Source organism: Pongo abelii, chromosome 1 (genome assembly GCF_028885655.2).
Source record: "Pongo abelii isolate AG06213 chromosome 1, NHGRI_mPonAbe1-v2.0_pri, whole genome shotgun sequence".
Taxonomy (NCBI): Eukaryota; Metazoa; Chordata; class Mammalia; order Primates; family Hominidae; genus Pongo; species Pongo abelii.
This window is the reverse complement of record NC_071985.2, coordinates 111,993,558-112,016,271: the sequence shown is the minus strand read 5'-3', so window position 1 is coordinate 112,016,271 and position 22,714 is coordinate 111,993,558. Positions and strand designations below refer to the sequence as shown.

Below are 22,714 nucleotides of genomic sequence, written 5' to 3'. Positions count from 1 at the left end.
TAGAGACGGGGTTTCACCATGTTGGCCAGGCTGGTCTCAACTCCTGACCTCAGGTGATCCACCAGCCTCGGCCTCCCAAAGTGCTGGGATTACAGCCATGAGCCACCATACCCGGCCTCATGTATAAGTTTTTATATGAATATATGTTTTAATTTCTCTTATGTGTATATCTAGGGGTAGAATTGTTGTGTCATATGCTAAGTATATGTTTAACCTTTTTATTTATTTATTTATTGAGACGGAGTCTCGCTCTGTCGCCCAGGCTGGAGTGCAGTGGCGCAGTCTCAGCTCACTGCAACCTCCGCCTCCCAGGTTCAAGCAATTCTCCTGCCTCAGCATCCCAAGTAGCTGAGATTACAGGCGCATGCAACCACGCCCGGCTAACTTTTCTGTATTTTTAGTAGAGACAGGGTTTCACCATATTGGCCAGGTTGGTCTTTAACTCCTAACCTTGTGATCCACCCGCCTCAGCCTCCCAAAGTGCTAGGATTACAGGCATGAGCCACTGCGACCAGCCTATGTTTAACTTTTTAAAGAACTACCAGACTTTTCCAAAACAGCAGCAACAGTTTACATTCCTGTCAGCAGGGGATGCGTGTTCCAATTTCTCCACATCCCCACCAACAATTGTTATTAACTTTTTTATTATAGCCATCCTCACGGGTGTGACAGTGATGTCTCTCTTGTTCTTAATATTGGTAACTTGTGACTTCCCTCTTTTGTCTTTATCAGTCTAGTAGAAGTTTATTGGTTTTATTGAACTTTTCAAAGAACCAACTTTTGGGTTAATTAGTTTTCTCTCATTTTTTGCTATTTCATTGATTTCTGCTCTGGTCTTTGTTATTTCCTTTCTTCTGCTTATTTTGAGTCTTCTTTTTCTAATTTCTTAAGATGGAAACTAAGATCATTGATAGGGGTTTTAATGCTATACATTTCTTGCTATGTACTGCTATACTAGATCTCACAAATTTAATGAATTGTATTTCTCATTCAATTCAAAATGCTTTCGAATTTCCCTTTGATTTCTTCTTTGATTCATGGGTGATTTAGAAGTGTGTTATAAAATATTTGAGGATCTTCCAAATATTATTCTCTAATTGATTTCTAATTTAATTTCATGTGGTCTAAGAACATATTTTGTATGATATGGATCTTTTAAATTATTGACTTGTTTTCTGTCCCAGACAGAATATGGTGATAAATGTCTTACATGTATGTGAGTAGAGTATGTATTGTGCTCTTGTTGGCAGGAGTGTTCCATAAATGTCAATTATGTCAAATTGATTGATAGTATTATTAGAGTTTCTGACTAATTTTATCAGTTATTGAGAGAGGGGATCCAGCTATTGTGGATTTGTCCATTTCTTTTTTATTTCTATCAGTTTTGCTTTACGTATTTTGAAGTTCTGTCATTAGGTATATAAACATTTAGAATCATTGTGTACCCCTTGTTGAAATGATCCTTTTATCATTCTGAAATGTCCCTTTTAATACCTAGCAGTATTTTTGCTATGAAATCTACTTTGTCTGACATTAATGTAGACATTCTAGCTTTCTTTTGATTAGTGTTAGCATAATATATTTTTCTGTCCTTTTAACCTATTTGTATCTTTATATTTATTAAAGTGGTTTTTTCGTAAGGAATATATAGTTGGGTCTTGCATTTTTATCCAATCTAACAACCTCTGCCATTTCATTGACATGTTTAGACCAAGGATCAGCAATCTATAGCCCACAGGCCAAACCTAACCACTGCCTGCCTTTGGAAATAAAGTTTTATTGGAACACAGCCAAGTCCATTCATTTGTGTATTGTCTGTGGCTGCTGTCACACTCCAGTGGCAGAGTTTGCTCACCTATTGTGCAGACCATTTACATTTCAGTTGGATTTTATTTTTTTTTAATGTGGTTAGATTTTAAACTACTGTGTTGCTATTTCTTTTCATTGGTCCCATCTGTTCTTTTCTCCCTTTTTCCTTTTTTTAATCTGCCATCTTGGGGATTAATTGGGAATTTTTCATTATTCCATTTGATATCGTTTGTTGACTTATTAGCTATAACTCCTTTTTTTGTTATTTTAGTATTTGCTGTTAGAGCATTCAGAAAATAACCACAAGGAATTACCCTGGGATTTCTTGATTCTTTTAATCTGACTTCATCTACCAGAATGTTACCTTTCTGGCTCCTGATAAATTAAGGCATAATGCCGTAGCTTTATTCCCCTTGACTCTTTACAGAAAAGAAAGATGGAGGAAATAGGGACTTTTGTTTGCCTATATATGAGTATCCAAAATAGATTTCCTATATATGATTTGGATTAAGAGTAGAATTGCATTTTTAGGAACATTGACCTGTAAGATATGTTATAGTGATTAATTCATTGGTTTGAGTCACTTTTTGAAATAGTAAGTGATTGTTAAGATGCTCCAAGGTAAAAATCTGCATCTTTGCAGGCTACCATCAATATTGTTTTTGATCGAGTTGGGAAAACGGATCCTGTCACAAGAGGCATTGAGATCACTGTGAATTATCTGGGAATCCAATTTGATGTAAGTGTTATATCAAGATCCTGGTTTGTCATGTTTCCTTCTGTTTTATCTGCTATAACTTATCATTGTTAAGATTCTAATTTGTATACTTTAGGTACTTGCTTCTGCTTTTGTTCTTCCTACTCTGTATATTTTGACATATTCACATGGAAAATTTTTATATTTTGATGTATTCACATGGAAAATTTGTAAAAGGCCAAGATTCTCTCTCTTAACATAAAGCCAGAAGTAATGACTGATACTTAATATTGTCATGGATGCTGATTATTTCTACAGCTGCTTCTCTGCTTCTCTATAGGCAGCTACCAGTTCACCATTTTCTCCCCACCAAAGTATTCAAATACTTCTCTCTGTGATTCTTGATGAGCTCTTCAAACACACAACTCACCTTTGATGCCCCAGTGGAAAATTAGCTACTAATTAGTGTTCTGTGTTAGAGCTGAAATGATTTCTGCTGTAAGAAATGATCTTTATCAATTAATGTGGACCTTGGGCTAAAGATGGTAACTGTCACCTATGCACAAAATTGTTTTTTTAAATTGTCTTTTTACTGTTTCATAATACCACTGTCATAAATACACCCTTGTCCTAATTGAAGTTCAGTGTCTTTATTCATAAACCAGAGCCAATGACTCTGGCTGAATAGCACTTTAATAGTAAGACCAATGTCATATTCTTAGTCCCAGTGTAGGCCATTTAGCTGTGCTGTCAACCTAGACACAGACTGCGTGCTACCCCCAGCCATCCATCCCAGCCAGACGTGCCCCTGATCTCAAAAGGACTTGGATGAAATAAAAATGAACCAGAGCAAATTGAGCCCCAATCCTTGCGAAACAGCTCAATGTACATGTTTCTTGATGCTAGATCAATAGTGTATCCTCTTTGAGTGTGAAGGAACATGGTATCTTCAAGTAGTATATAAATTATATCAAGTATGCTTTACAGGCCACACACTACTGTGGCTCACATCTGTAGTCCCAGCACTTTGAGAGGCCAAGACAGATCACTTGAGTCCAGGAGTTCAAGACCAGCCTGGGCAACATAGTGAAAACCTGTCTCTAGAAAAAATATAAAAATTAGCTGGACATGGTGGCATGCACCTGTAGTCCCAGCTATGCAGGAGGCTGAAGCAGGAGGATCACTTGAGCCGGGGAGACAGAAGTTGCAGTGAGCTGAGATAGTGCCACAGCACTCCACTCTGGGCGACAGAGTGAGACCCCTGTCTCAAAAAACAACATAAAGTATGCTTTGCTATAGTTGCATTTGTGTTTCCTTAAGTGTTTTACTGGGCTGAATTTTTAGCAATGCTTTTCCTTTTCTGTACTTTCTGAGGATACTTACATGGCCATGTATATATTCCATCTATAATTCATCTGTTTATGCCATATTTTGTAATTCTGAATAACAAATCTTTTAGATGTTAGTAATAGCAGCTCCCTTTCAGATACTTTTCAGAACTGAATCAAACACAGGGTCCCAAAACTCCTTCTCACTATGAAGCAATACAGGAGGAGAAAAAGGTATCATGTGGTTCCAGTGAAGTTCAACTATTTCCCAGAATTTAGCTGAGAATGTCTATATATTCTTTTACTATAAAAAGAAAAATTCCTTGAAGTTTTGGTGGTTAGGGAACTATTATTCATAGATAGAAAATAGTCAAGCTATTATTTAGTTTCCTTTTAATTCCCGCTTTTCATTTATCACAGTAAAACTGTATCATTGGTTCTGTTTTTTCTGATTTATTAGCGTTATTTTTATCACTTCTCGGTACTTGCTGCCGGGCATGGTGACTCATGCCTGTAATACCAACACTTTGGGAGGCTGATGTGGGAGTATTGCTTGAGCCCAGGAGTTTGAGACCAGCCTGAACTACATAGCAAGACCCTGGCTCTACAAAAAAAATTTTTTTTTAATTTTAAGGTTTAATTAAGTCTGCTAATTAAGATATCTACTGCAGTCTTTCTGTAGTTGTTTTATTTGCCACTTACTTGCTTTTCTCTCTCCCTTAAGAAAAAAAAAATCAGGTAGGGTCTAATAAAGCTCCCTCTCACAGTGACGTAAGTGATCGGGATAAAGCTTAGCCTTTACATCTCTCTGAACAGAGATTTAGCAGATATTTTTTCTTCCTGTTACGGTGGCAGGTGAAGTTTTGGTCCCAACACATTTCCTTCATTCTTGTTGGAATAATCATCGTCACATCCATCAGAGGATTGCTGATCACTCTTACCAAGGTATGTTTTATCACAGTGTTAAAAAGTACTGCTTATCATTTGTTTAATTAAATGTGGTACCAGCCGGGTATGGTGGCTCACGCCTGTAATCCCAACACTTTGGAAGGCTGAGGTGGGTGGATCACGAGGTCAGGAGATCGAGTCCATCCTAGCCAACATGGTGAAACAAATTAGCTAGGTGTGGTGGCACATGCCTGTAGTCCCATCTACTCGGGAGGATGAGTCAGGAGAATCACTTGAACCCAGGGAGCGGAGATTGCAGTGAGCCAAGGTCACACACTGCACTCCAGCCTGGTGAAAGAGCCAGACTCCATCTCGAAAAAAAAAAAAAAAGTGGTACCATGAGATAATTTTACCTCATTAAGAATTCTGCCTCCTGAGACTTTAAACAACAGTCCCAAGGATTTAAAAGACATACAACAGAATTTTTTAAAAGTTAAACTACTACATAAATTGATGATGATATATTTACATCATATACCAATTATAGATAAGTACATTCACTAAAGGTGATAGAGTAAGATATGGATCTGTTTTGTTCACTGATATGTTATCAGTATCTAGAACAGAACCTAGCACATGGTAGGCAGATACTCAGCAGATATTTGAGACTGGAAGAATAATTGTGAGAATCACTTATAGAGAAGATATGGAAGTAAGGGAGCAGAATATAGCAAGTCCTCAATGTCATCAATAAGTTCTTGGAAACAGCGGCTTTAAGCAAAACTGTATATACCAAGTCCTCAAAAAAATGTTTCATTCAACATTTCATTATAATGCTGTGAGAAAAATGTAGTTTTGTTATACATCATTTCACTTAAAATCTCAGTTTCCAAGATCCTATAAATGGCATTAAGTAAGGACCTACTGAATTCAACTATTTTCTTTTTTTTTTTTTTTTTAATATACTTTAAGTTCTAGGGTACATGTGCACAACGTGCAGGTTTGTTACATATGTATACATGTGCCATGTTGGTGTGCTGCACCTATTAACTTGTCATTTACATTAGGTATATCTCCTAATGCTGTCCCACCCCCCTCCCCCCACCCCACGACAAGCCCCGGTGTGTGATGTTCCCCTTCCTGTGTCCAAGTGTTCTCATTGTTCAATTCCCACCTATGAGTGAGAATATGCGGTGTTTGGCTTTTTGTCCTTGCGATAGTTTGCTGAGAATGATGGTTTCCAGCTTCATCCATGTCCCTACAAAGGACACGAACTCATCCTTTTTTATGGCTGCATACTATTCCATGGTGTATATGTGCCACATTTTCTTAATCCAGTCTATCATTGATGGACATTTGGATTGGTTCCAAGTCTTTGCCATTGTGAATAGTGTATGTGAATAGTGAATAGTATGAATATTGCACACACAATAAACATACGTGTGCATGTGTCTTTATAGCAGCATGATTTATAATCCTTTGGGTATATACCCAGTAATGGGATGACCGGGTCAAATGTTATTTCTAGTTCTAGATCCTTGAGGAATCGCCACACTGCCTTCCACAATGGTTGAACTAGTTTACAGTCCCACCAACAGTGTAAAAGTCTTCCTGTTTCTCCACATCCTCTCCAGCACCTGTTGTTTCCTGACTTTTTAATGATCACCATTCTAACTGGTGTGAGATGGTATCTCATTGTGGTTTTGATTTGCATTTCTCTGATGGCCAGTGATGATGAGCATTTTTTCATATGTCTGTTGGCTGCATAAATGTCTTCTTTTGAGAAGTGTCTGTTCATATCCTTTGCCCACTTTTTGATGGGGTTGTTTTTTTCTTGTAAATTTGTTTGAGTTCTTTGTAAATTCTGGATATTAGCCCTTTGTCAGATGAGTAGATTGCAAAAATTTTCTCCCATTCTGTAGGTTGCCTGTTCACTCTGATGGTAGTTTCTTTTGCTGTGCAGAAGCTCTTTAGTTTAATGAGATCCCATTTGTCAATTTTGGCTTTTGTTGCCATTGCTTTTGGTGTCTTAGACATGAAGTCCTTGCCCATGCCTCTGTCCTGAATGGTATTGCCTAGGTTTTCTTCTAGGGTTTTTATGGTTTTAGGTCTAACATTTAAGTCTTTAATCCATCTTGAATTAATTTTTGTATAAGGTGTAAGGAAGGGATCCAGTTTCAGCTTTCTACATATGGCTAGCCAGTTTTCCCAGCACCATTTGTTAAACAGGGAATCCCTTCCCCATTTCTTGTTTTTGTCAGGTTTGTCAAAGATCAGATGGTTGTAGATGTGTGGTATTATTTCTGAGGGCTCTGTTCTGTTCCATTGGTCTGTATCTCTGTTCTGGTACCAGTACCATGCTGTTTTGGTTACTGTAGCCTTGTAGTATAGTTTGAAGTCAGGTAGCATGATGCCTCCAGCTTTGTTCTTTTGGCTTAGGATTGACTTGGCAATGCGGGCTCTTTTTTGGTTCCATATGAACTTTAGAGTAGTTTTTTCCAATTCTGTGAAGAAAGTCATTGGTAGCTTGATGGGGATGGCATTGAATCTAAATTACCTTGGGCAGTATGGCCATTTTCATGATATTGATTCTTCCTATCCATGAGCATGTTCTTCCATGTGTTTCTTCCATGTGTTTGTTTCCTTTTTTATTTTGTTGAGCAGTGGTTTGTAGTTCTCCTTGAAGAGGTCCTTCACATCCCTTGTAAGTTGGATTCCTAGGTATTTTCTTCTCTTTGAAGCAATTGTGAATGGGAGTTCACTCATGATTTGGCTCTCTGTTTGTCTGTTATTGGTGTATAAGAATGCTTGTGATTTTTGTACATTGATTTTGTATCCTGAGACTTTGCTGAAGTTGCTTATCAGCTTAAGGAGATTTTGGGCTGAGACAACGGGGTTTTCTAAATATACAATCATGTCATCTGCAAACAGAGACAATTTGACTTCCTCTTTTCCTAATTGAATACCCTTTATTTCTTTCTCCTGCCTGATTGCCCTGGCCAGAACTTCCAACACTATGTTGAATAGGAGTAGTGAGAGAGGGCATCCCTGTCTTGTGCCAGTTTTCAAAGGGAATTCTTCCAGTTTTTGCCCATTCAGTATGATATTGGCTGTGGGTTTGTCATAAATAGCTCTTACGATTTTGAGATACGTCCCATCAATACCTAGTTTATTGAGTTTTTAGCATGAAGGGCTGTTGAATTTTGTCAAAGGCCTTTTCTGCATCTATTGAGATAACCATGTGGTTTTTGTCTTTGGTTCTGTTTATATGCTGGATTACGTTTATTGATTTGCATATGTTGAACCAGCCTTGCATCCCAGGGATGAAGCCCACTTGATCACGGTGGATAAGCTTTTTGATGTGCTGCTGGATTCGGTTTGCCAGTATTTTATTGAGGATTTTTGCATCGATGTTCATCAGGGTCTAAAATTCTCTTTTTTTGTTGTGTCTCTGCCAGGTTTTGGTATCAGGATGATACCCTAACTCATTTTATGAGGCCAGCATCATCCTGATAACAAAGCCTGAATTCAACTATTTTCTAATCAATGTAGGAAGACTTCACGGAGGTGGAAAGTGAGTCCTCTCTGGTAGGAAAGGTTGGGATTTAAAAATCCAGGAGCTTTTGAATGAAAGAAAAGTGGTTGGGACAGGAAGGGATCTGCAGACATCTAGCACAATTTTAGAAAGAGCGCGGGAGCCTACTAACAATTACAAACGCTTGGAGTGTGCTGGAGTGATCTGACTTAATGTTTTATAGTGATGTTAAGTCATATGTATCACATAGTTTCTGAAGTTTGATAGCAATAGGAATCCTTTCATATGTTATGTAATTAAATTACCCCCAGGGGGAAAGTATAACTTTTTCAGCAGTCTATTTTAAGTCTCTTCTTTATAGTCTTAATCATATGAATTGTTCTATACAGGATTGTGGCATGGAAGAGACACTTTTAATCAAATGTTAACCATATTTCTTACTGTTCGTGACACAGGAATCTAACAGTACTGCATAAATTTATCTCCCTCTTTCTTGACAGTTCTTTTATGCCATCTCTAGCAGTAAGTCCTCCAATGTCATTGTCCTGCTATTAGCACAGATAATGGTAAGTTTAATGAGTTACCTTTATGTTTACAGCTGTAAAATATCAGAAATGTGCTTGATACTTTTAAGAATTTTAATAATTTCCTTTGTCCTGTTCCTCACTACATTCAGAGTCACTTCTGGATTAATTCATTTGACTTACAGGGCATGTACTTTGTCTCCTCTGTACTGCTGATCCGAATGAGTATGCCTTTAGAATACCGCACCATAATCACTGAAGTCCTTGGAGAACTGCAGTTCAACTTCTATCACCGTTGGTTTGATGTGATCTTCCTGGTCAGCGCTCTCTCTAGCATACTCTTCCTCTATTTGGCTCACAAACAGGCACCAGAGAAGCAAATGGCACCTTGAACTTAAGCCTACTACAGACTGTTAGAGGCCAGTGGTTTCAAAATTTAGATATAAGGGGGGAAAAATGGAACCAGGGCCTGACATTTTATAAACAAACAAAATGCTGTGGTAGCATTTTTCACCTCATAGCATACTCCTTCCCCCTCAGGTGATATTATGACCATGAGCAGCATCAGCCAGAACATGAGAGGGAGAACTAACTCAAGACAATACTCAGCAGAGAGCATCCTGTGTGGATTTGAGGCTGGTGTAGAGGCGGAGAGGAGCCAAGAAACTAAAGGGGAAAAATACACTGGAACTCTGGGACAAGAGATGTCTGTGGTAGCTGAGCCGAACACGTAGGATTTCCGTTTTAAGGTTCACATGGAAAAGGTTATAGCTTTGCCTTGAGATTGACTCATTAAAATCAGAGACTGTAACACTTTGGCCTTACATTCATTTTATCAAGCATAGCTTGGTATTATGCTTGTGTGATCTAACATGAGTTAGCATCCCACACCTCCTCATCTGATCCTGCCCCATTAAAATAACCAAGAAGTTATCTGTTCTCTTCTGGGAAAGGGGTGGTATGCACCTGAAATAGATTCTACCAAAAGAGAGATTTCAGGTGTGTCATTTTTTCTTGATTTCCTGTGAACTTAGTATTATACCCTAATTTCAATTCGGTAGTGATGTTTCCTTTTTTTTTTTTCTATCTACCCCTCACACTGTGGGGTGAAACCGTGAATAACTTAACTGGGGGAATAAGTCACTTCTGAAAGGGAAATGTTGAAAAATTTTTAGAACACTCAGACATGCAATTTAAGAAAATTCTGAATTTTATTTCTAAGGTCTTATTCTGTACTTTATTGTGTTTTGGGTTTCTAGAGGCAAATGAAGGTTAAAGCATAAAAAGTGAATCCAAAACAAAAGCACTATCAAGCATACTCAAAAGGCATTTGTTAATGGTATTTATTCTAGCAACCACAACATTGTTACAAAAGCACAATTTTAATAGGCTTATCTGCTAAGATGCTTTTATAAGCAGCTGTCACCTATACAGAGTTATGAATCATCTTTGGTGCTCAAGGAACCTGTAGAAGTAAGAGACATCATCATACAGAGAAATGTAGTTAAGTTGAAGGTTGGAAGAGATCACATGAAAAAAATCTAGCTCTTGCCTTATCTCTTCCTAAGTTAAGCATAAATTAGCCATCTGCAATAGCCGCCTATAAGACAAATGATAACAGAAGACAATCACACATGGTGAATGGTTTCCAGTGGAGTTTTTCTTCTCAAGAAACAGTAAACAGGTCGCAACTCATTCCTTGCGAAAGGATTCCTATTAAATACCCAGAAACAGCTATCAAATAAACAGCCAAAGCTATTACTTGTTTTCATCACATCTCTGTATCTTCAGAATTGGAAGAAGAATGTGAGGCTGTACTGTGGGCCTGTGTATAAGAAAACAAAGAATTTACAAATGGTAGAGTAATGAAAGAGGGATGATCTATTCTAGAGTTGCATGACTTAAGTCGGGGAGTAGAGTCACTCACTAGAATTTATTTCTTTCACAGCATGCAGTTGACAGCAATTGTCTAGAGCTGATAAATCAAGAAGTAAAAAGTTTATCAGTATTGTAATGGGAACCCCCAGAAGAGCCTGAATCGGATGATGTAGGTATGACTAGAAGTCAGGTGGCCTGAATTCTACACTTGATTGTTTTCAACTTGCTGTTTGACACATTAACAAATTCCTTAATGTCTGTATATATTTCTTTTTTATAAGACTAGGATATTGACTTCCTAAAGAGAAATTACAGAATTTTTAAATGACAACTAATAGTATTTATTAAGCATTCCAGAATACAAATCAGTGGGCATTGTGTGTGTTCATTAAACTGAGTTTATTAAAGTGAGTATTCCACCCATTAGCAGAATTAATATAATGGAAAGAACAACAACATTGAATTAAACTTTTTTAGAGTCTCGGCTTTGCTATAAATTTCCTTTATGAACTTGGATAAGTCAGTTTACTTTTGGACCTCAAGTTCACCTATGAAAAATTGGGCAAAAATATAAAACTGAGACTTACCAAGAAATTTAATCCAAATATATAGTAATATAGAGAATGCTTAATCTTTCCTAGTAATAAAACTGGAATACCTGCCAATTGTTTTAAACAATATTGTCTTTAACCATCACCACTTACATGCTCACTATGAGCCAGCCACTATTCAAAGCACTTTAATATAGTTAATATAATCTTAGTTAACATGATCCTGATAACAATTCTACAAATTATCCCTGTTTTATGGGTGGGAAAACTGAGGAACAGAACAAATAAATCCATTTCCCCACAGCTGACAAATGACAGAACCAGAATTCATACCTAGATCATCCGATTCAGGCTCTTTTGGGGGTTCCCATTACAATACTGATAAACTTTTTACTTCTTGATTTATTAGCTCTAGACAGTTGCTGTCAGCTGCATGCTATGAAAGTAAGAAATTTGTTGTCCTTATACTGCCTCCTGTCCTCTACAATAACTTGATTTGTTTGTTAGTTATCTTTACACTGTCATTTTCTAGTTTTAAAAAAAAATCTGTGGCAAACATAGACATTAAATATACTCATAGGGACTGTACCCATACTCTAGTAAATTAGATCACGAAAAGAAATAGGCCCCCACTCACCCGTTCTTTTGCCATGTGTGAATCATGCTTTGACTCCACCACTATTCCTTCTTTAGAATCTGGAGGGGTGTCAGGTGGATCAGCCAGGGAGGAAACAATAGGGATTTTCTTAGCTTGGAAATAATCATAGGCCTTCTTTCCACAGACTAGAAGTGTGACATTCTTCCCACTGCTCTGGATTCTATCCACCACCTTCTCATAGGGTTCATCTAGCACATTCACCCCATTCACTTCAATGATGACATCCTCATCCTCTAGCCCAGCCAAGTCAGCAGGACCGCCCTTCTGTACCTGTGAATAGAAGTTCTGAGTTATCAATTTCAAACAGAGAAGGGGACATCAGACTAGCTCTCCTTAAGAGGATAGATGAGGAGTTCAAGAATTTATTTTTAATCATGTTATTATTTCTCCTTGAGGTATAGAAGTTGAGAAAGGTGTTCTAATGCTTTTATATTTATGAAGGCTATAACTTCCATACTCACATGATTAGTGGTATTATAAATAGTGGTTCAATGTCCTATGTCTTCTGGGATGAAGGGGGATAAATAGGTCCCCCTTCTTCACTCCCAACTTGAAAGCTATAGGGAGTCTTATCAGTCCCTACAGGGTAAGGGGCATTATGCCAAATGCACAGAAGCAAACAAATATGACTGCCAATCAGGGTTGATAGTGACTGTCAGCTAGAGTTCAGTCAACTCACACTGTTTGGAACAGATGTTTGGGAAACAAAAAAAAACGTGAGCTTATGATGTACTGGTAGCTAACGTAAAGGGTGTGGGACCATGACAACATTTATCTGAACTCGTGAGACCCCTCAGTGTGTGCCTTCAATGGAACCTCTCTACTAAGCCATCAATGGGTGGGAAAAGCTGAGACTATCCTAATTGTGGCTGTGTTTCTTGGGCTGCTGGAACCAGATTACCATACCTCTTTGATGAATGAGCCTGGCAGACCCCGAATCGCATTTAAGTGAAAGCCATAGCCATTTTCACCTTTAGCCAGTCTGCAGAGTTTAGGCTTATGATCTACTTCCTCTGTAGTATCTGGTGGACTTGAGACTTCCAGAGAAGTGGGAGTAGGAGCGGGAGCCTCCTTGACAGAGCCATTGGGCAGTTCTTGACTTTGATAGTAGAGAAATGGAGAAAAATGAGCCTTTTGAAAAATAAAGGGAAAAAACATTAACTTAGTTGTAACCATGAGTAAGTTATACTTTGTTAAATGTGCTAATTTTTAACGTATCATACATATTCCACCCTTCTTCTGGATGTGTCTGATTGTAGGCTGTAAAATTCCTCTACTACCCCAACCAGGAAAGGTATAAAAGAAGATTGTGCTTCGTTATGGAGTAATATGTATATACATGTACACAAATGCACACATGAACATAAAAGCAGTATAGGATGTGGTACAAGGATCCCAAAAGATGTCTAAAAAATTGCTAGTTTCTTTTGAGTTCATGATAGTGAGCAAGTCACTGAACAAGCTATACATAATCTCCCTGTTGGGAAATGACACATCTGACTGACTAGCCGGTACCTCATGCAAAGTACATTCTTCTGGCTTTTCCTTTCGGTAAGATGGTCTTCAGAGCTCCTTAAACACATTAGAAAAAGTAAAACACAAGACACTTGTGATAGTTAATTTTAGATGCCAACTTGACTGGATTAAGGAATACCTGGAAACCCGATAAAGCATTATTTTGGTGTGTGTCTGTGAAGGTGGTTCCAGAGGGGATTAGCATGCAAGTCTGAGTGAACTACAGAAAAGGCAAAGATGTCAGTCTGTCTGCTAGAGCTGGGATACACTCTTCCTCTCCTGTGCTTGGACATCAGAATTCCTGGTTCTCCGGCCTTTGGACTCTAAGATCTACAGCCGCAGCCCCCCAGATTCTCAGGCCAAATGCACAGAAGCAAACAAGTAGGACTGCCAATCAGGGGTGATGCCAGTAGTGTGGCTCAGTCAGATTTGGACAGAGCCACACTACAGGCATCCCAGGGTCTCAAGCTGTCGTGGGGCTTCTTAGCCTCCGTAATCACACAAGCCAATTCCCCTAATTAATCTCCTCTCATACCTGTATCTATATCCTATTAGATCTGTCTGGAGAATGTTAATATAACACTATTTTTATCACTATCTGAAGATTCAAAGCTTCTAGAAGAGACCAACCCATATACACAGTAATAATTGGTGAGAGGGTGACAGCTATTATATGGTCACATATTGTAACAAAAGTTAATTCCAACCCTTTGCTGCTTGCCAACACCCTCCCCTTCCAGATCTGGGATCTGTGCTTATTTTGCTATGTATTGTTGTAAGCATTAGCTGTCACTTTTATTATGCCAAACTCTCCAACATCTTTAAATACTCCTAATTCATATCAACTCCCAGACCATCCATGTGAAGAGATGATGATCTTGAATACTGAAGAGGCATAGAACAGGAAACAGGATTGATTTTTTGTAATAGAATTACAAGCGTAACTGGCCGTTTTAGTTGAGACAGTTAGAAGGGTGGACCTGGGTATGGTGTGATCCTGGATCAGCAGCTAAATGGCTGCCCACAAGTGTCCGGAACATTTGTTAGGTGATGAGTAGGAAATCAAGCAATGGAAGGTGAGCACAGTGTGGGCTCCACTTCAAATCACACTGTTTAGCAGCCTGACTAAAATTAGATTTTTAGTCCTCTGGTTATCACGTGTCTTACTAACCACAAGACCACATCTCCTTCCTTTCTAAGTGAGAATACCACCAGCACAGAACTTCCTAGTTACCGAGTTCAACTAACTTCAGACTTTTCAGTCATATACTTGCAACAGTTCCACAGTGGAGTGTTTCTCTTTAAAATATAGAAAATTATCAGGTGACTCATTACATGCAAAAATAGGTCTGATAACACTACCCAAACAAGCAAATCAACTGTATCTGACAGTCGCAGCTCATCTTGAGGCAAAGTGCAATAACATTAAAACACTTAATGAGATTTTGGCGGGGCTTGGTGGCTCATGCCTGAAATCCCAGCATTTTGGGAGTACAAGGTGGGTGGATCACTTGAGGTCAGGAGTTCGAGACCAGCCTGGTCAACATGGTGAAACCTCATCTCTACTAAAAATACAAAAATTAGCCAGGTGTGGTAGCAGGCGCCTGTAGTCCCAGCTACTCGAGAGACTAAAGCAGGAGAATCACTTGAACCTGGGAGGCAGAGGTTCCAGTGAGCCGAGAACATACCATTGCACTCCAGCTTGGACAACAGCGGGAGACTCTGTCTCAAAAAAAAAAAAAAAAAAAAAAAAAGATTTTATTCGTGCTTCATTCAGATAATTGGGTGTCTAGTATGTGCCAGGGACTGCTAGAGGGCTGTGTTTTACTCACTGATGTATCTCAAAGATCCACCCTCCACCCCAACCTACAGGGCTTACTTTGGAGACGGGGGAAGGAGAGGATGAGGGCAGACCTCTTTTTAGATCAAAGTTCTCTATTAACCAAAACAGAAAAATTACAATTAAATCATTCTATGATAAGATCAAGAGGGGTCAGAATCCCCTTTACAACAGCTGCAGCAGCCGCCTCTGATTTCTGCTTGACTTTCCACCAACTGCAAAAGGACTCATCATTTCTGGCAGCTTCAGTTGGTTCTTAAGCCAAAAGCTAGCTCCCTGTGGCTTCTCTGGTCCTGTTGTGCCCCATAGGACACCTTAAAAAAAAAATGTGTGGGCCAGTCGTGTTGGCTCATACCTGTAATCCCAGCACTTTGGGAGGCCAAGGCGGGCAGATCACAAGGTCAGGAGATCGAGACCATCCTGGCCAACATGGTAAAACTGCTAAAATACAAAAAATTAGCTGGGCATGGTGGTGCGCACCTGTAGTTCCAGCTACTCAGGAGGCTGAGGCAGGGGAATCGCTTGAACCTGGGAGGTGGAGATTGCAGTGAGCTGAGATGGCACCACTGCACTCAAGCCTGGTGACAGAGCAAGACAATGTCTCAAAAAAAAAAAAAAGAGTGCTCCTTCTTACATGTAATAGCCTTTCAAATTCTTGAAGATGCCCTCTTCTCCAAAGCTTTACTCAAGCTAAATACTCACATGGCGGCTTCCAAAACCTCTTCCCTGGTTACCCTTGTCATTGCCTTCTTAAAGTGAAGTTCTTGAAACTGGACACAATATTGATTGAACAATAGAACATTTAGACGTGTGAGGCATTATTCTGCATGCTCTGAATATTCCAATTCAACCCTCACAGCCACCCTTCACTGTAGCTACTCCCCCTCTCTTACAACTAAGGAAACTGAAGCACAGAGAGAGGGGGTAACTGTATTACCAGGAATTCCAAGTATGGTCTGACCAAGTAAGTACAGTAAGATGGTCATCTCCAGAAGCCAAGTGTCAGTTAATTTTTAAATTACCATTTTTGGATGGGGCAACCACTTGGAGTATCAAGTTTCTGGTCTTTTTCTATAGTCATCAAATGAGGTCTCACCATGTGGTATTCATACAATTTACTTTTAGGTTAGTATAGTACACCTGAAATGTATTCTTATTTCTTTAGTTTTCATTCTTTCTATCCTGACTAAATATTTTGAGTATTAATTACACTGTCCATCAAATGAATTATCTAGTACCACTTTAAGTATGTTAATATATTTTCCATATCTCCTTTCAACTTTAAACACATAAATGGTTAGGAACAAGTAGCATGCCATTAGAGACTTCTATTCAAGTTGATATTCGGGTTGATATCAAGTATTTTCTAGGTATGATTGTTCAAGTAGCTAAAAAAAAAAGCCATTAATCTAATTAATTGTTTAATCCTGCTTACAAGATTATCTTGAAAAAATGTGCTGAGGAGTATGGTATAATGAATTACGGGTCCAAGAATTTGGGTTCAAATACCAGCTTCAGTCTTTACTAAGCTGCGTGACTTGAGCAAAGTACTTAGTCTCTCTAAGCTTCGGTTTCCTAATCTATGAGGAGGGCCTAAGATATCACCACCCATCATATTCCCCCCTCTGTACCACTTATTTTAGATTCTATTATCATTGTATATCACAGAGGGCATTTATCTTGTTCATCTTTACGATCAACACTTAGCAAGACAGATGGTACTTAGAAGGCCCCCCAGGTATCTGTTAAACTAGACAACCTCAGTTCTTGTGTTAAAAGTGAGAAAAAAAAAAAAAAAACTTAAAACATGCAGTAGTAGGTGTTATGATAAAGAGCTGTTAAGAGAAAATAAAGTTAGTTTGATTCAGCTTGGTCTTGGTCTATCTGTGTTTCTCTTTTATTTGCTAAGGGCTTACAAGTTGTTTAATAATCCTTTCTAGGCTTTTACGCACAGTTGATAGCACTTAACTGACCTAACGCTTAAAATCTAATTGTTTCCTATTTTGGGAACAATTTTATTTCCAGGCTTATATTCTCCATAGATTTTCTCAGATCACCAAGAGTAAGTCTGCAGTTATATTCACAAATTCTTTCAAAATCTTAAGACCAAGGACTTAAAACTCATTTATCAATCATTTGGCATTCTCTTATCACTACCAATTTGAGTTGAACTTCAGTTCAGCCTTAATGATGATTGTTCTGCCTCTTCCGGTTTGAGGAACAAAGTCCTAACTCAGTGCAAAGGTTGAGGGCATGAGTGAATGGGCCCAGCCTTAATGCATGAATATATGGCCTTGTATTACTTACCAGTCTGTACATGTTGTCCGTCTCTTTGTCTACCACCAACAGTGAAGTCTGATCTCCACCCTTTCTAATCATTTCTACCACACTGTCATGATCCAGGGTTTCCACAGACTCGCCGTTGACAGCAACTACCAGGTCATTGTTCTTCAAGCCAGCCTCCTCTGCTGGACTTCCAGAATCTATGTCCTTGATGATTTGACCTACCCTCCCCCCACCCCCAAAAATAAAATTATCAGTAAGTCCCCTAAAAAAATAAAACAGATTTTCTGCTGGAGCCCAAAGCCCTGATGAAATAGATATAAAAGGCATGCTGAGTACAACTACCGTCCCTTCCACCAGCATCCCAGGAAGCTTATAAGCACACTATCTAGGCTCGTTTCCTGCTCAGAACTCACCCCAGAAACTAACCCAGCCATTAACAATGAAGGGGTCTTAATGAAAATAATCCTGTTACTAAAAGTGTCTGACATTTGATTTTGGCAAAATAGCATATTAAAAGGCTGCAAGTTCCCAGAAAGTCAGTGGGCATACTTGTAGCCATGCATCTTATGTAAAAGCTGTCATAAAAGATGGGGAAGAATAAAGAACAAAACCCAAAACTTTGGACCTTAAGAAACCCATGCTGGCATTTTAGTAGCAATTGGATGTGTTCGGTTGTGAATATATTTGTATATACATGCCTCCATGTGCCTTTGGCCTTCTGGTATCTTCACCAGATGCCGCCAGAGCTCTCACCTTTTTTTTTTTTTTTTTTTAACAAGTTCCTGTTTCACTTTTCCAGCTAGCTGCTGGGTATCTCCAACAAAATGTCTCATAGATCTCTCAACTGTAATGTATTCAAACCAAAAATCAGCTCTGCCCATTCTCCATCCCAAAGCCCCTCCTCTTGGTTACCTGTTAGTGGAGCAACTTCCTCCCAGTCACCAACACTTGGCAACTGATTCTTCCCCAGCATCCAGTCCCCATATCTAGACGATTGCTAAGTCCTCTGATGCTACCGTAATACCTTACACATCCCACTTCCTCTACCCTCAATGCAGTTTGTATTAGTTCCTGCCTAGAATTCTACCTAAACTATTACAGCACCTTACCTACTGCTTTCCCTTCCCCAATCCTTCTCTCTGATACAGATCTGCCTTCAGATCCATCTTGATGCACATTCCTAACCAAGTCACTTCCTGGTGCAATAGAATGAGCATGGGCTTTGGAACTAAACAACTATTTGACCTTACATAATTACTGTATCTTCTCCAAGCCCTGAATTTCAGCAGTTCTTGCATAATTGTTAGGAGTAATTGAGATGTGCAAAGCCCCCAAGACATTATAGGCTGGTTTTTCTTCTCCCTTATAGTGCTCAAAAAACAACTCCCCATTGTCTGATATGCCAAATTCAAACTCATCAGTCTTGCATAGAAGTCCCCTTGTCACCTCTCTTCAACCTACCCTTCCAACGAATTCTTGTACTACACATCATGTGCCAATTAAACTGTGCCAACGTCTCCTGACTGTATTCACATGACTCCCACCTTCCTGGAATGATCTTCCTTATCCCAGCTCTGTCTACTTTCCCAAATCTCTTCATGTTACAAAGCCTGAACTCAAGTGCCACCCCTACTATGAGGGCTTCTGGTACCTTTTTAGTGAGAAAAGCTTACTCTAACGTTGAATTACCACAGCACTTGATCTGCCCCTGTATGAAGGTACTCAACCTCTGTCTCCCTTAATTATGGACATAAGTCTCTTATCTCTTATCTACTAAATGGTAGACTCCTTCACTAAAGAATTCCTGTCTGCTTCACATGATACTCTTTCTCCAAGGCACTGAGGATGTTTTTACAAAACACAAACCAAATTAATATTTGATAAATTAATGTAAACAGAGTGAAAAGAAAATAACAACTTAGGGGTGAATAACAGTTTATATGGCCTGAACTCATGTTCTTTTATGTATTTACCTTCCTTGAAAGAACCTAGTGTTCTTCCTATTGACTTGCAAGGAAGGAGGACTCCTGGTTCTGAGTCCCAGATCCTCACCCACACCTCGGCCTCAGATCCAGCGGTGTGCTATACTGGCTCACACCGGCTCACAAAAGCCAATTCTGTGCAACACTTCATTGTGTTCAGTGACATCGTGTTAGTAAGTTGAAATTGGACATGGGAGGAGTATTTACATCACAAAAACCAACAAACACTTCCAATTTGGATTTCCCCCCACCCCCGACAGAGAGCCAACTTACCATGATACCATTGCCCAGATCCCAAATTCTCCCTTATCATGATGCTATGGAAACTTTTGATGCCCAACATCAGACCCTCATGTGACATAGACTGTGATCCAGCTGTGCCTTCTAGTTTCTTGCTATGCCCCCTCATGCATCTGGCTGGGAGTTGGGAGCCTAATGGAACTCTGGAGTCAGACTGGGATGAGGAATTTGTTGGTTATACTGCCAAGTTTCCTGCTGTTGTACCTTACCTTTCTGTTCTGAGCCTGCCCTCAGATAAAAACCATAGCCATTGCTTCCTTTCTTCATCTCCACAATTCGGGGCTGATGGGGTAACAGTTTCAAACTGGCTGTTTCTCTTTTGAATTGTATCTTCTGCTCAACATGATGCTTGTCAGTTTCTTTGTCCACCAGCAGGAACATGACACGGCTTCCTGACTTCTTCACCTGTAACAACACACACAGATGAGGAACGACATCAACCCCCAAGAACAATGCTGGGGAATAAGAAAGTTTCTGTATAAAGGCACAGTCTCTAGGTTCAACAAAAGATAGAGGATGAAAGGCCTAAGCTGTTACACTATGTCCTGCCAGCTAACTGATATGTATTTATCGCCTTTTTTTTTTTTTTTTTTTTTTTTTTGAGACGGAGTGTCACTCTTTCGCCCAGGCTGGAGTGCAGTGGCGCTATCTCGGCTCACTGCAAGCTCCGCCTCCGAGGTTCACGTCATTCTCCTGCCTCAGCCTCCCAAGTAGCTGGGACTACAGGCGCCCACTACCATGCCTGGCTAATTTTTTTTTTTTTTTTTGTATTTTTAGTAGAGACGGTGTTTCACCGTGTTAGCCAGGATGGTCTCGATCTCCTGACCTCGTGATCCACCCGCCTTGGCCTCCCAAAGTGCTGGGATTACAGGCGTGAGCCACCGCCCCCAGCCTCTATCTCTACTTCTATAGTTGTTTTCCCTTAAGTATGACCTACCCACATAGGTGCTAACTGAGCCCAAGTAGGAGCTGGAATTCAGAAAACCCATAAAGGTACCTAGATAAAAGCTAGAACGGGAGTTTGGAAAAGAAAAGAAAGTAAGGGTCCACGTCAAAAAATCATTCTACGAAGAGAAGGTTGGTCAATTTTTAAGGTTCCATATGACCTCAAAGGAAAATCTCGGTTATCTCCCACTTCCTATTAAAGCATTTCAGTATTATCGGCTCAACAGTGAATTTATTGTAAATTCAGAGGGCGCAGTGGCACACGCCCATAATCCCAGCACTTTGGGAGGCCAAGGCGGGCAGATCACTTGAGCTCAGGAGTTCAGGACCAGCCTGGCCAACATAGTGAGACCCTATCTCTACAAAAAAAAAAAAAAAAAAAAAAAAAACACACAAAAATTAGCCATGTGCGGTTGTGCACACCTGTAGTCCCAGCTACTCAGGAAGCTGAGGTGGAAGAATCATCTGAGCCCAGGAGGCCAAGACTACAATGAGCCGAGATTGTGCCACTACACTCCAGCCTGGGTAACAGAGTGAGACCCTGTCTCAATCAAACAGTTCAGAGGGGGCTCCCAATCAGATACAAACAAGATCCAAAAGGTTAAGTTAATAGTTTTGTAGACCTCGTGTGAAATTAGGGAAGGCTTTATTCCAAAACGCTATATTAACACTGCTTATACCACTAGTGTGAGTCTGTTCACCCTTAATATGAAGGGGCAACTCAACTGGATATTTTTTCCATCATAAACACGTGCTGTCCCCTACCACCCCTGTCTTCCTGTCACCTCCAATGAGAATAGAGTGGAAGATAGGGTAAGAAAAGTACCCTTTGGGGCATACCTTTTCAACCACTTGCTCATGGCTGGCATCCTCTACATTCTCTCCATTCACTTCAATCAAGTGATCATCAGCCAGAACTCCAGCTTTCATAGCCACACCTTGAGGTGTAATATCAGTCATGTACACCCCCTTTTTACCTGGAAGAGAGTAGGGGTAAACTCCATGTGGAGACAAAAGTGACTCCCTCTTGGATGGTAATTTGTGATGTTGACTTCTGATTAGCCCCAGTCCTGTGATTGACTCCTGATTCCTACTTCATTTACTGTCCCTAGTCTAAGAACATGTCAACCTTAATGTTATCACACAAATTATAGGCTATGATGCACATAGCCTTCTTGGCTATTGCGGAGGGCTGCCTTCGATTGTCTTGCTGGAGCACATATACCCTTTCCCTATGGTATATCAGCCTTGGGTCTGGGGAGTAACAGAGATCTACATGTTGTGGCTGTCCAAGACCATGCTTCTGTTCGTAAGTTCCCCTGATAAATTCCAATGTACCAACAAACTGGATTTGCCTGCCTTGTCCTTTGGTTTCTCAGCTCCTTCGGCATTTGAGGACCGCTTTGCATACACCACCCTTTCGCAGAACCCTCCATTGCACAGAAAAACTAGAAATCCAATGGTAAAGACTTTTCTCCCAATAATGTGAAATGAACTTCCGATTTTAGAGCTAACTCAAACGGCCTTTGGCTTCTGATCTAAAATCACAGTTATAGCTCCTGGCACTGAACTTGACACAGCCTTTACTCAGTGGGTATTTGTTGATTTGAATAGAATTTCTGAGGTCAGTTAAATGCAAAGATGGAATCTTGGGTGGCCTTGGCCCCTTGAACCAGAAAGCACTAAAACATGCTCACACTGCATTATTGTGTCATATGCCCTTTCTTTGCATTTGTAGAATCAGAAAGCATCTTTCCCATTCTCTCCTCTTTAGTTTGTACTATTATATTAGCCATCATAAGCTGTGGAGTCATCTCACCAATGTAGGCTAACAAGGACAGGCACAGGAGGGAGGGAAGAACATGAATGCATTTAGGTGGTGAGATTTAGGTGGTACTTAACAGAAATGCTGTCGATTCTTCAAAGATATTAATAGAGCAGTTCCCGCTTAACCATGGGGGATACATTCCAAGACCCC

At 39.7% G+C, this 22,714-nt stretch overlaps 3 protein-coding genes across 8 annotated transcripts in view; 1 reads left to right on the top strand and 2 right to left on the bottom strand.

The window, feature by feature from the left end:
• The window catches only part of GPR89A (G protein-coupled receptor 89A), a 66,954-nt gene extending 57,362 nt beyond the window's left edge, over positions 1-9,592 (top strand). For 3 of the 5 annotated variants that reach the window (XM_009245185.4, XM_024240449.3, XM_063717854.1), the window contains 4 exons: positions 2,453-2,548; positions 4,690-4,779; positions 8,758-8,823; positions 8,967-9,592. In XM_009245185.4, coding sequence (XP_009243460.1) covers positions 2,453-2,548; positions 4,690-4,779; positions 8,758-8,823; positions 8,967-9,173 — 459 coding nt within the window. In that variant the 3' untranslated portion in view covers positions 9,174-9,592. The remainder of the gene's footprint in view (positions 1-2,452; positions 2,549-4,689; positions 4,780-8,757; positions 8,824-8,966) is intronic. The other 2 variants (XM_054553611.2, XM_054553615.2) reach the window with 2 other exon arrangements.
• The window catches only part of LOC100447686 (neuroblastoma breakpoint family member 12), a 2,265,351-nt gene that overhangs the window by 176,134 nt on the left and 2,066,503 nt on the right, over positions 1-22,714 (bottom strand).
• PDZK1 (PDZ domain containing 1) overlaps positions 9,978-22,714 on the bottom strand; it is a 36,651-nt gene continuing 23,914 nt past the window's right edge. For both annotated transcript variants that reach the window (NM_001132834.1, XM_024235953.3), the window contains 6 exon segments: positions 9,978-10,606; positions 11,848-12,138; positions 12,775-12,999; positions 17,531-17,727; positions 20,001-20,196; positions 21,577-21,713. In NM_001132834.1, coding sequence (NP_001126306.1) covers positions 10,553-10,606; positions 11,848-12,138; positions 12,775-12,999; positions 17,531-17,727; positions 20,001-20,196; positions 21,577-21,713 — 1,100 coding nt within the window. In that variant the 3' untranslated portion in view covers positions 9,978-10,552.